The sequence below is a fragment of the Acinonyx jubatus genome, chromosome A2, assembly GCF_027475565.1.
Source record: "Acinonyx jubatus isolate Ajub_Pintada_27869175 chromosome A2, VMU_Ajub_asm_v1.0, whole genome shotgun sequence".
Taxonomy (NCBI): Eukaryota; Metazoa; Chordata; class Mammalia; order Carnivora; family Felidae; genus Acinonyx; species Acinonyx jubatus.
This window is the reverse complement of record NC_069383.1, coordinates 63961589-63975815: the sequence shown is the minus strand read 5'-3', so window position 1 is coordinate 63975815 and position 14227 is coordinate 63961589. Positions and strand designations below refer to the sequence as shown.

The 14227-nt window shown below is 34.6% G+C and overlaps 1 protein-coding gene across 4 annotated transcripts in view; it reads left to right on the top strand.

Annotated features, from left to right (window-relative positions):
* The window catches only part of PHF14 (PHD finger protein 14), a 207371-nt gene that overhangs the window by 153753 nt on the left and 39391 nt on the right, over positions 1-14227 (top strand). Inside the window, exon 18 of one of the 4 annotated variants that reach the window (XM_015081218.3) lies at positions 12118-12515. The exons of the other annotated variants lie outside the window; for them this stretch is intronic. Within the exon in view, the coding sequence (XP_014936704.3) occupies positions 12118-12141 (24 nt within the window). The 3' untranslated portion in view covers positions 12142-12515. Of the gene's footprint in view, positions 1-12117; positions 12516-14227 lie in introns of those variants that run through there. 4 annotated transcript variants of the gene reach the window in all.

Genomic DNA, 14227 nt, shown 5'->3' with positions numbered 1-14227 from the left:
GGGCACCTGCTGGCTCAGAAGGTGGAGCATGCAACTCTTGATCTTGGGGTTGTGAGTTTGAGCCCCATGTTGGGTGTTAAAGGTCTTTTAAATTTGAAGTATACAAATGACCCGTTAATACAAATATTTTTAAAATATTTTAGCTATTCATTTGACCTCTTGGATTTTATTAGGTTAAATTTTAAGTTTCTGAATTTAGCATGGTTGACAAAGAAGTCATTTTAGGTAAAACATAACACCTAACTGTTTTAATTCAGTATTCTAGCATTTGTGTGACAAGCATTAGAACTTACAACAGTGTGCTTTAGCAACTTTTACTGAATTCTGATTGGCTTTTTTACTGGTACAGGTATGTAAAAGTTTGGAGAAAAGTTGTTTATATAGTTTCTTACAGTGGAATCCCATAGAACAAATCTGTGGTGGTTTGTAGACTTACTAAAATTATGAGAATTAAAACTGGTGTGGTTATCCTTGATGATAGCTGTGGTTACATATTAAACTTTAGATTACCTCTTTGATAGTGTGGGGGATAAAACCCACAATCTTCCAGTTATCTTCTGCTTTACATCTGGGTTATGTTCAGGGTATTGCCTGAACTCTATTATATGCCTGAACTCTAGCATTTTCCACAAAATCGTTTGTATAAATATCTTATTTAAGCCCTTAGTTTCTAACTGAGTATTGTACTTTGAGACCAGTAACAATGATGTATGAATTCAGTAAGAAGTAATAGCCATTAAGAATTTTACTAATTACAGATGATACTATGTTTTTTTAAAAAGTAGAGTGTATTTTTTTAAACTGAACATTTATGGACAAACTGAACTTATTTTTTGTCATTATTGCTTGCTTAAAAAGGTTCTTTGATTGTCCTAGACATTTTCTGAAACCTATTCCTAGGTAATATTTTATCAAGTAATAATTTTAGCCAAACAAAGACTGTTTATGGTTATTCTTCATAATAGAATTGGAATCTATACTGATCTGTTTAGTTCTGTAGTAATTTCCATGGGGACTATGTAATACATGTTAAGTGTATTGGTGTACTTCAATATGTCATGGTCGGGTATTCCTTAAGAATCTTTTTGTACATATGATTTCTCTCCTCCAGGTACAGTTTGTTAGTGTTTATGACATACACGTGTATGTATTTGAACTTCATATTCACAGAAAAAAAAATGACTGGGACTTCTAAAATTAGACAATTCTTTCATATTAATAATTTTCAAAATTGAAACACTAAATCACTTTTTAAGTTACATTTACTACAAACTGGAAAAACCAAGCCACTTTCTAATTTAGATGGCATGTGGGCCTGATGCGTTTGCATAGCATGCTGTGGAATACCATATGTGATAAGAAACTAACTCATAACTGAGAGATAATTAATCAAAGTACAGTAGGGTGCCATACATGGGAATGCCTTTCAAAACTCACCAACTTTATACTATCCTTTAGTTTTAAAATAGTTTTTTTTTTACTTTTATATTATGTTGGAGGGAAAAGTGACCAACAAAAAATCTGTAGACTGAAGGATTTTCATTACAGATTTTAAAAAGTTAATAAGAATATTTTTACCTATTAACCCAGCATTATTAAATTTGGATTATATAATAATGTAAGAATTAAGAAAGAATGTAGGGGCGCCTGGGTGGCTCAGTCGGTTAAGCGGCCGACTTCAGCTCAGGTCATGATCTCGCGGTCCATGAGGGCTGTGAGTTCGAGCCCCGCGTTGAGCTCTGTGCTGACAGCTCAGAGCCTGGAGCCTATTTCAGATTCTGTGTCTCCCTCTCTCTGATCCTCCCCTGTTCATGCTCTGTCTCTCTCTGTCTCAAAAATAAATAAATGTTAAAAAAATTTTTTTTAAAAGAAAGAATGTAGAATACATTAGTTATGTAAACTTGTTATTCCAGTATTTATAGATGATTTGAGGGTGAGAGATACTGTTTGCTCTAAAGAGATGGTCCTAGTTGAAAAAGGCTAGCCCGTTCTCAGAGCTGTGAAGCTAAAGGAAATAATGGGAAGGCTTAACTCCTAGCTTCAAAAAACAGAGTGAGATCTCATGTATTCTAGTTGTAGATAGTTTATTCTAATTTATTAAATATTTATTTTAATTATTTCATCATTGTATAGAATTACTTATCTATTAAAAAGTAATCTTTCTAAGCTACATACTGTGGTGTAGGTAGTACCCTTTACCTACAACTAAGACAGACTTCTTCAGATCTAGGCTAAGAAAAACAAAAGAATAAACTCTGAAAATTAATGGAATTGAGTTCTGAAATCAAATATATTTAAGAATTCTGATCTAGACATTCTGATAGAATCTTTACCAAGATTGATAGGGGTTGGAGGCATAGCCAATGTATGTTATGCCATGTTTCTTACATTTTAACATGTTCATTTTTTGACATTTCTGAAATTAGGGTGTCGTCTATAAGCAGTTTATATTTTTAAGTGATAATATTTTTTCTTAAAAATTTGCTATTTATGGGGTTTCTTATAATCTGAGGCATTGTTGAGTAACAAAATAGAGTTATTTAAGGTATACAGAAAGTGAAAGTACACAATACATTGTAGAATAAAGTGCTTTATGAATTCTGAAAAGAAACAAACTGGGTTCAGATATTAATTATTTACAATGCTTGTGCAATTTATAGTTCTTTTTTTTAATGTTTATTTATTTTTGAGAGAGCACATGCAGGGGAAGGGCAGAGAGAGAGGGGGACAGAGGATCCAAAGTGGGCTCTGCCCTGACACCAGCGAGCCCAATGTGGGAGTCGAATTCACAAACCACAAGATCATGACTCGAGCCAAAGTCGGATGCTCAACCAACTGAACCACCCAGGTGCCCCTACAATGCTTGTGAAATTAGTAAGTTATTTCAGTTCAGTGAGCTTCAGGTTGCTTATTTGTGAAAGGCTTAATGGCAATACTTGGAATATTGGAGATACTCAGTAAATGACATCCCTTCTAATTCTTAAAAATACACAAGCATTTTAGCAGCACTTGGGTGGCTCAGTCAGCTGAACTTCCAACTCTTGGTTTTGGCTCAGGTCGTGATCTCATGGTTCGTGGGATTGGGTCCTGCATTGGGCTCCATGCTGACAGTATGGAGCCTGCTTGGGATTCGGCCTCTCCCTCTTTTCTCTGTGCCCCTCTACCACTTGTGCAAACATGTTCTCTTTCTCTCAAAATAAATAAAAATAAACTTCAAAAAAATTAAATGAGCATTTTAATTACACAGGGAAAAATTCAAAATTGGTGCTAATGTCCTGATTTTCAAATGTAGAAAATGTTTTTAAAAAGTGATCTGAAGAGCAGTTTTCTGTGTTTTACTTTTTGTCTTCATGCACCAGGTAAAAATCTTTCTTGTCCCTTTCACATGAAACAGAGTAAGGTCATGTCTAACATTTTCATTCACAAAGAAAAGTCCATTTGCTTTAATTTCTTGCTAGGGTTAAGAGGTAATGGAAAGTTATCTTTATAATTAATCTGATTTTTAAACTAAGGCACTTGTGGCTCTCTAAACTTTTTAAATTATATACTATAGTATTCCATAAGGTATTTTTTTCTAAATCTATTGTGTATCATTAGCAAATAGTTTTTTCTTTAATATTGATGGTAATGACTATTTCGCATTAAATATAGAATTAAAGTCCTCTATGAATTGAACAGATCATAAATTAATGTATTTATTTTACTTTGTAAGTAGAAGGCTGATATTTAAAAAGTATAAGTTTACTGTCATATTTAAAACGTTGGCTCTACCAAGTATTGAACAATAGAAAAAGACATAACTGATATATGTTTCTATATATAGAAAAAGACATAAATGGAAACTTGTTTTTAACTAAAGATACACTTTTTAATAGGTAAAGAAATACCCAAGAAATTTCTCATAGACTGGAGAGGGGTATTATTTCCTTGTGAAGGTCATGAAAACTATAAACCTGAAAATGAAATGAAAATAAAAAGTAAATAAAATAAAATTTAAAAGTAACAAATCATTGAAGACAGGTGTAAGATAATTTATGAGTCTACCTTGTCAAAGTGTATACAGTTTTTGATAATGAAAGGTTTCACCAAGCCTAACAAATGACTTTTAGAGAACAGGCATATATATCAGCAGCACATTCTTTTACCATATAAATGTTTGAAAAGTTCCAAAGGATGGAAATGTGAGAGGTTCTGGGCTAGCATTTTCACATTCTTTGTGGAGTCTGGAAATTCAGGTTATTAACTTTTAGAGCATACTGTGTAAACATATTTGGAATTTCATAACATGATTATATGCCTTCAATATGTCTTACAGCATTTATGCCAAGAGAAAGCCTCTTTCTTAAGTAAGGAAATTTATACTTACTCTCAGATGCTAGTAATGCATTTCGTTTGGAAAAGTAGATCTAAATATGTGCTTTACATGTATGAGTCAAAGGGTAGTGATTTATACATGTAACTTCTTCAGAGCCCTGCTTTACACCCCATATTTCTTCCCCTCTCTGCTACCTACTTCCCTGATTTCCAGTAGAAGAAACCATTAATAACATATATTTATTTAGCCATAGCATATAAATTTCTCTGTTTATCTTCATGTTACTTTAAAAACTGGCTATCTCTTTTTGGGACTATCACATATGCTGTTTTTAACTTCTTTTCCATTGGTAAAATGCTAAGTAAGGCAAATTATAAGACTGTGGTCCACACTATCCTCCCATAGGCCCCAGCCTAGTCCAGTCCTGCTCCATATTAAATTATTAGCTTCACTTCTTATTTTGACAGGACCCCAGAACCACCCTTAACTAATTTTAATAGGTTAGGTGAACATCACTTTATTACTTCTTTTACTTTACAAAAAAAATTTTTCAGTTTTCTGATTTACATCATAATTTGACATTTTCATCACTTGTCAACTCACATTGCCCAAATGCTAATGATTTTTCCTCAAAGCCTACAAACCACCTGCACCAGGATCTTCTGAAGTACTGTTTAATTTGCAGTTTGGAAGGCCCCATACAGACCTACTAAATCAGTATTTCTAGAATGCTACTCAAGAATTAGCATTTTTATAAGCACCACAGGTGATAATTAAAGTTTAAGAACCACTGCTTTTGACCGTCATTTCTTTTAAATTTCTTACACATAGTGTTGTCTCTACTTGAAGTATTCACTTATCATACCTACACACTTTACTGTTCATAATAGGACTATCTTTCAACCCCCCTGCCCCGCCCGAGGCAGGATCAAGGTAGATTGGTGATACCTGATTCAGGTTCAGTACGGTAGCATTCCTGGGTTACTAATATACCATATTCCCTTTCTTCTTTATGAGTTCTGGAACTGCACAGCAACATCATAGGTATCTTCCCTGAGCTATAAATTCAGTTTTCCCCCATCGAGAATCTTCCTCAGTTACTCTGCTTCATCTTTTTTTCTGCTTCTTTGCAGCAATTGATACTATTGGTAACTTCCTCCTTTTTTGCAGACTCCTTCCTTGCCTTTCAGTGAACTTATTTTCTCTGGGTTTTCTCCCTTCTTAGCAGACCATATCTTTTGGGTTTTTTGATAGGCTTCTTTTCACTGTCTTCTTACTTTGCAGGTGACAGCATCCATACCCAAAGCTAAGTACCACACCCAATTTTGCTACACGAAAACATGGCATTTAGGATTTAATGATCTATCTACTTTTTCTGAGTTGATGTTCATAAAGGGAGACTTTCTGACTTTTAAAATATTATCCTTTGAGGGGTATCTGGGTGGCTCAGTAGGTTAAGCATCCAACTTGATTTCAACTCAGGTCATATTTCACCTGTCTCCCTTCCCCCATCAAAAAAAATTAACATTTTAAAGAATAAAAATAATATCCTTTGTATAATAATTAAAGACATAATGTGATAAATTCACCAATAACTTTTAGTTTTGCCACTATCTAGTGGTCTCCTGAGGAAAAGCTAAAAAATCTTACAGTAGCAACTTCTAACAGGAGGAATGAGCAAGTGAGTTTTGGGTGGGTATATAAAATGGTGTAATGACTTTGAATGCAGAAAAAGTTCTGATGATCTAATGAACAGCATGGTAATCAGAGTTAAGAATACTGTATTATACACTTTGAAGTTACTAAAAAAGTAGATTTAAGCATTCTCACCACACACACAAAAAAAGAGATGGTAATTATTTGATGTGATGGAGGTGTTAACTAACACAATAGTAGTAATCATTTTGCAATATATGTATATCAAGTCAATACACTGCACACCTTAAACTTACACAATGTTACATGTCAGTTATATCTCAATAAAGTCAGGGAAAAAATTTAAAAAATTACTGTAAGTTTAGTGTTTAAGTAGCAGAGTACATATCAACTTGATCACCAAGTGAAATATTGTTCTGGACATACGACTAAATATGCTATAATTGAGTTGTCATACTTTGAGTTTTGTTTAACTTTAATGCTAGAGAGTAATAATTCAAACTAGCAGTTTTTAATATAATAAAAACAAACATCCTTTATATAAAATCTTTAAAAAATGTATGCTTATCTTATTTTTTTTCCTCTGAGTCAGCTTTTCTGGAGAAAATTGGAGTCAGAAAAGAAATTACACATATTATGCATTTTTTAAATTTCTTATAAATGTAATGCATGATCATTGTAGAATATTTGGAAAATTTTAAAAAACAAAATATTTAAAATTACTTCTATTATAATACCTCATGTTTCAGTAGTACATCATAGTACATGTTTCTGCTCATGTTTCAGTAGTATATCGTACTACAACCTACCCATTAAAAATTGCATTCATATTATACATTTTGTCATATAATGGCAAATTATGCAATTGTGTATGTGACCATTTTCCACATTTTAGATATTTTTCTCTAACCAGACTTTTAAGTACTGTGCATTTCCTTGCATAGATATACTCTTGGTTTAATTGCTGGGTCAAAAAATATGAACATTTTAAAAATAAAAGTGTATCATTTTAGAAATAATAATAGCAGTTAATATTCATTGAGGACCTCTTTGTACCTAGCATTATTTAAGTATTTAAAATGTATAATCTCATTTAATTCTCACCACAGTCTTTAAGGTAGTTACTGTTTTTATCTCCCTTTCTGTGGGGAAAAAAATTAGGGTTCAGAGAAGTTAAGGATTATGTATGCAGTGGGTATAACCGGGATTCAAACCCACATCTGCCTGATTCTGGAGGCTGTGTTTTAGAAACTTCCTTTCATATATGCTGAAGTAGGTATTTTTTATTCCTTGTTGCATGAGATCCTCAAATTGGATTTTGTCCTGAGGCCACTGTAGATTTTCATAGTGTAGAAACTCAGATAATTTTTCTATTATAAATAATCACCACTAGTAATAGGAAAATGAAAAATACCTTTATTAAGTGGGATCTGTTTGGGTCTTTCTAGTGAAAAGGGGAATAAAGCCTAGAGGTAATTCTTAAAACAGATTAATTAAAGATGGTCCTACTGTAAGGTGTAGAAGACAGACCATAACTTCTCAAGGCCCTTCATAATTCAATGAAATGAGTATCTGTGTTAGGGGAGCTACTACTTGATAATATGGATGATATATGTAGACCCAGCAGAATCTAATCTGTTGTGCTTGGAAGGAGGTGAGGGAAAGGGATCTAAAAGTGAATTTTTTATTAGGCACTAAGTACTATATTTTTCCTGAGTCAAATATTATATCTTTCTTTTTAATTAATTTTATTTATTTATTTTATATATTTTTTGGCTGAATTCTTTTTTATTTTTGTAAATTTATATCCAACTTAGTTAACATATAGTATAATAATGATTTCAGAAATAGAATTCAGTGATTTATCACTTACATATAATACCCAGTGCTCATCCCAAAAGTGTCCTCCTTAATGCCCCTCACCCATTTAGCCTATCTCCCGACCCAACACCCCACCAGCAACCATCAGTTTGTTCTCTGTATTTAAGAGTCTCTTATGATTTGTCTCCCTCTCTGTTTTTATGTTATTTTTGCTTCCCTTTCCTTATATTCATCTGTTTTGTATCATAAATTCCACATGAGTGAAGTCATATATTTGTCTTTCTCTGATGACTCTAGTTCCATCCACATTGTTGCAAATGGCAAGATTTCATTATTTTTGATTGCCAGTAATATTCCATTGTATATGTATACCACATCTTTATCCATTTGTCGGTCAATAGACATTTGGGCTCTTTCCATACCTTGGCTATTGTCAATAGTGCTGCTATAAACATTGGGGTACATGTGCCCCTTTGAAACAGCACTCCTGTAACCCTTGGATAAATACCTAGTAGTGCAATTGCTGGGTCATAGGATAGTTCTATTTTCAGTCTTTTGAGGAACCGCCATACTGTTTTCCAGAGTGGCCACAGCAGTTTGCATTCTCTACAGCGGTGCAAGAGGTTTCCTCTTTCTCCACATGTTCGCCAATGTCTGTTGTTGCCTGAGTTGTTAATTTTAGCCATTCTGACAGGTGTGAGGTGGTATCTAATGGTGGTTTTCATTTGTATTTTCCTGATGATGAGTGATGTTGAGCATCTTTTCCTTGATGATGAGTGTCTGTTAGCCATCAGGATGACTTCTTTGGAAAAATGTCTACTCATGTCTTCTGTCCATTTCTTCACTGGATTATTTGTTTTTTGGGTGTTGAGTTTGATAAGTTCTTTATAGTTTTTGGACTAACCCTTTATCTGATGTCATTTGCAAATATTTTCTCCGATTCTGTCAGTTGCGTTTTAGTTTTGCTGATTGTTTCCTTCACTGTGCAGAAGCTTTTTATCTTAATGAAGTCCCAATATTTCATTTTTGCTTATGTTTCCCTTGCCTCTGGAGACACATCAGGTAAGAAGATGCTGTGGCCAAGGTCACAGGGTTTGTTGCCTGTTTTCTCCTCTAGGATTTTGTTAGCTTCCTGTCTTAATTTAGGTCTTTCATCCATTTTGAGTTTATTTTTGTGTATGATGTAAGAGAGTGGTCCAGATTCACTCATCTGAATGTTGCTGTCCAGTTTTCCCAACACCATTTGATGAAGAGACTGTCTTTCTTCCATTGGATATTCTTTTCTGCTTTGTCAAAAATGAGTTGGCTATATACCTGTGGGTCCATTTCTGGGTTCTCTGTTCTGTTCCATTGATCTATGTGTCTGTTCTTACACCAGTTCCATACTGTCTTGATGATTACAGCTCTGTAATATGGGCTAAAGTCCGGGATTGTGATGCCTCCAGCTTTGGTTTTCTATTTCAGGATTGCTTTGGCAGTTTGAGGTTTTTTGTCATTTTATATAGATTTTAGGACTGTTTGTTCTAGCTCTGTGAAGAATGCTGGTGTTATTTGAATTGCATTGAGTGTGTAGATTGCTTTAGGTAGTATAGACATTTTAACAGTATTTGTTCTCCAATCTGTGAGCATGGAATGTTTTTCCATTTTTTTTTGTGTCTTCATTTTCTTTCATAAGCTTTCTATAGTTTTCATTCAGTGTATAGATTTTTCACCTCTTTGGCTAGGTTTATTCCTAGTTATTTTATGATTTTTGGTGCAATTGTAAATGGGAGCGATTTCTTGATTTCTCTTTCTGCTGCTTCATTATTGGTGTATAGAAATGCAGCTGATTTCTGTATATTGATTTTGTATCCTGTGACTTTGCTGAATTCATGGATCAGTTCTAGGAGTTTTTTTGTGGAGTCTTTTGGGTTTTCCACATAGATAATCATGTCTTCTACAAAGTGTGAGTTTGACTTCCTCCTTGCTGATTTGGATGCCTTTTATTTCTTTGTGTTGTTTGTCTGAATGCTGAGGCTGGGACTTCCAGTACTATGTTGAATAACAGTGATGATAGTGGACATCCCTGTCGTGTTCTTGACCTTAGGGGGAAACCTCTCAGTTTTTCCCTGTTGAGGATATTAGTGGTGGATCTTTCATAAATGGCTTTTATAATCTTGAGGTATGATCCTTCTATCCCTACTTTCTTGAGGGTTTTTATCAAGAAAGGATGTTGTATTTTGTCAAATGCTTTTTTCTGCATCAAATATTGTATCTTAATGTTTATCATGAATTGTGAAATTTGAAAATCTATACTGTGAAAAGAAACTAAAACCAGCCACATTTAGTTTCTTTGTGAAGATAGCCTAAGAATATTCTGATTTGTTCAGTGTCAGCCACTTTGTGTACAAATTGAAAGATTTTGTATATATATTTTTTAATATCAGCATTCTTTTACAGAAAAAACTCTTATTCAAAAAGAATACCTGTAAGTGGATCAGATCCTAATTATAATATGATTTAGATTCATTTGGGTTAATTCTTTTGCCATTTTTTTTTTTTTGTTTTTCAGCCAGAGAATAGAAAATCGTTACCTAACCTATAATTGAAGTTAAAAAATGTCCCCCTCCTCAGATAAAGATATCCCCCTCGAATAAAGATCCATATGTGTAACTATGTTGTTCTACCATTTTCTACCTGTGACCTCCCATAGCCCTCTTGGTTCTGAAGTGATTTCAGTTCTACAAGTTTTTTAGCTTTAATATATTGTTCTCTTTTTTTCCTCTGAACTATATTCATATGCTAAATTTAAACTCTGGTCACCTAAGATGCAATCTATTTTAATGTTTTCTCTGAAGGTTTCTTAAAGGTTTATGTTGTAGTGTTATATCTTCATTGAAGTTAAGATGGTTTTTTGTTAAATGTACCTTCAATAATGGTTACAAATGATTATCTGGTTCACTGGCTTGAAAACTCTTTAAAGTATGCATATAGAGGTTACAATTTTTAAGAATCACTTTGAAAAGTTCAGGCTGCATCAGTTCATTTTTATTAGTTCACTTTTGTGTTCCTGAGGGACTAGACTGTTTTCTCAACTTTCAAAGACTATGCATTATAGTATTGTGTGAATTCTATTTCTAGAATCAGATTTCTAGATTTAGATGACCAGATACCTGTGAATCAGTTTCCAAAGCACAGATAGGTAACTTAAAGCAATTCATGAAAATAAGGTATTTCAGCATTATTTCCTATGTTAATGCGGCAGTTTCAACAACAATAACAAAATCATTACTTAATAACTCAATTTAAAATTTATTCTAGTATCTACTCATTAAATTTAGTTATCAGTTATTAATTTGCCCCCACTGGAAGTCATTTTAGGATTGTGAATGAAATAAATATTTTCAGAAAACATTCTGCTCTTTTACAAGAAGGCGAAGTGCCCTATGATTTAGACACTTGTCTACCTTTTCTCTCTGACTAGTGACAGTGTAGCAGTTTTAACCTGTTTGCAGCATGACTACATTAAGTACCATTTTATTCTCCATTTCTTTTTGAGTGCTCCCAAGTCTACTACTCAAGAATCTAATTTTTGCAGTGAAATAAATTTTATGATTTAGCTGTTCCAAAATCCCCCAATTTTTTTTTTCCTACTCTTTCTCCCCTCCTTTTTCCCTGAGGTGTAATCAATACTCTAAGTGTTCGTGGTCCTTTATCAGTAAAACAAACAAACAAACAAACAAAAAAACCTTCTCTAGGATAGTAATCTTATAGGGTCAAATATGGTTAGTTGCTTTTTAAATTAATATTAGTAGTTTTTACTCACCATAGCAATTTGAGAAAAAAAAATCCTGCAGTCTGAAATTGATACCAGTATTCAAATTAATTTTAAATGAAGAGTGTAAAAGACAATAGAAGTGATCTTATCTGTTTTCCATGTTAAAGGACTATTCAGATTCCTATTTTTAAAATAGTAGTCTTTCATTTTTATTCAGATATAAATAGATTTTGTTCTTGAATTTAACACCAGATACAAACAGAAAGCAACTTAATTCTTTCTTCCTAGTGCCTTTAAACAGTCTCCGCTGAATCTTTTCTCCAGTGACTCCAGGGCATATCTCATGGTGTTTCCAGTCTCCTTAAGGGATTATTTGTGTGTGTGTGTGTGTGTGTGTGTGTGTGTGTGTGTGTGTGTGTGTATAAATCTAGTCTAGTTTAATGTCAAGGCTTCATTCTCTAAACCAGTTAAAACTTCTCTAACCAGCTCAGGCCTGCTTCAACCTAGAAAATCTAGAGTTTGATGGGGGCCATTCTGAACTTCGACTCTTTGCTGCTTTCTTTTCTAGGTTTTGGTGATTTCTCATTGTTAGGACTTGCCTACCTGCAGTTCCTTAGATGTGAGTAAGAGATGGATGCCTTCTCCTGTGTGTTTCTTACAACTCATTTTCAGAACTGAAGTTCCTTTTGTCTCTTCTTTGCTTGGTATCACCTCATTCCCAATAGGCTGTCCTCTCTAGCTAGATCCCTTTCTAGATAACCAGAGTCTTCTCTGTTTCACATCTCATCATTATTCCTAAGATAAGCACATACACACTCTTGCTCTGTAAGCTCAGAAAGACAGTCATTCCATCTGTGGCCCTGATTTTTTTTTTTTCTGTGCTGCTCTGCCACTACAGCTAGACAGACACGGATCACCACTCAGTCTCTGTGACCCTCAGACTTGTAGGGGGAAACGCTCAGAGTACTCTTCAGAAAATTCCTCTCATAGGGGCGCCTGGGTGGCGCAGTCGGTTAAGCGTCCAAATTCAGCCAGGTCACGATCTCGCGGTCCGGGAGTTCGAGCCCCGCGTCGGGCTCTGGGCTGATTGCTCAGAGCCTGGAGCCTGTTTCCGATTCTGTGTCTCCCTCTCTCTCTGCCCCTCCCCCGTTCATGCTCTGTCTCTCTCTGTCCCAAAAATAAAATAAATAAACGTTGGAAAAAAAATTAAAAAAAAAAAATTCCTCTCATAGAGGGACTCCCTTTAAAACATCTCTTCTAAAGAAATACTTTCTTTCTTATCTCACCTTTACTGTCTTCAGGCTTCTCTAATGAATTGTCAGACCAATTTTTTTGTGTGTGAGGCTTTGAAGTAAATATTTTCTGAAGTATTTTATCAGTGCATATCTTTAAAAAATGAAATTTCAGACCACTTATGATATACAGAGAGAGCAGATTTCACCCAAGCCATGAATCCTTTAATGTAAGTATGTCAAATACCCTGTCACCATGACTCAAATCAAGGTGTTTTTTTTGTTTTTTTTGTTTTTTTTTTTAGTTTTTGTCACTTCTTCACATACTCTCTACCAGTTCCTCAGCTCTTCAAGGTCCCTAGGCCCTCCTCTTCCTTTTGATTTTATCCCTCTCTTTTTAAAACAATTTTTGGGGGCACGTGGGTGGTTCAGTTGGTTGAGCATCTGACTTCAGCTCAGGTCATGATCTCACGGTTTATGAGTTAAAGCCCCACATCGGGCTCGCTGCTGTCAGTGCAGAGCCCGCTTCAGATCCTCTGTCCCTCCTCTCTATCCCTCCCCAGCTTGCACTCTCTCAAAAATAAAAATATATATATATTAAAAAAAATGAAACCTGTTTTTTGGCATTTAATGTATACTTTAGAAAAAACATTAGAGCCCTCTATTATAATTCCCCAGCTCTCTCTGAATCCATTGTTCTGTTTTGTTTTGGTTTTAAGTTTATTTATTTATTTTGAAAGAGAGAGAGAGTGAGCCGGGAGAGGGACAGAGAGAGAGGGAGAGAAAATGCTTAGCAGGATCCGCAGTGTCAGTGCAGAGCCCAGTACAGAGCTCAAACCCCTGAACTGTGAGATCATGACCTGAGCCGAAGTAAGATATTTGACTGAGGCACCCAGGAGCCCCTCTGGATCCATTGTATTGTTTCATCTTAACTGTCTTTTTGTTCTGGCCAGAAATAACTGGAAGAACTTGGGAATCTAGATTCACTACAAATTTATGCCTCCTACATTAAACCACATCTCATTGCTGTCTTTTGTGAGCTCCTTATCAGATTTCTTGTGGCAGCTATTTCAAATCTTTGCCACATATCTCAAGTCTGTTTCATTCCCAGCATCCTCATTTTTTCAAGAGGACTCTATCTCTTAACTGCATTGAGGAAAAGGGCCTGTATCCACATCTTCTCCCCTCTCAACTTGAGAAATAGTCTTTCATACTTTTCCTAATTCAATTTTCATTACTCTCTACCTCAGTCTCTTATTTCCTGTCTCAGGAGAAAAAAAAAATGTTTGTTTTTGTTCTTCCAGAAATCATCCTTCCCTTCAAAATCTGGTTTTCTATTCTCAGTAAGCCATTATACACACTTTTTCCAAATCAGTCTTTTTGAAAGATTATTTTTCACTTGTCCTTCCAGGATAAAAACACTCAAGGAAGGAGTTCTCCATTGTC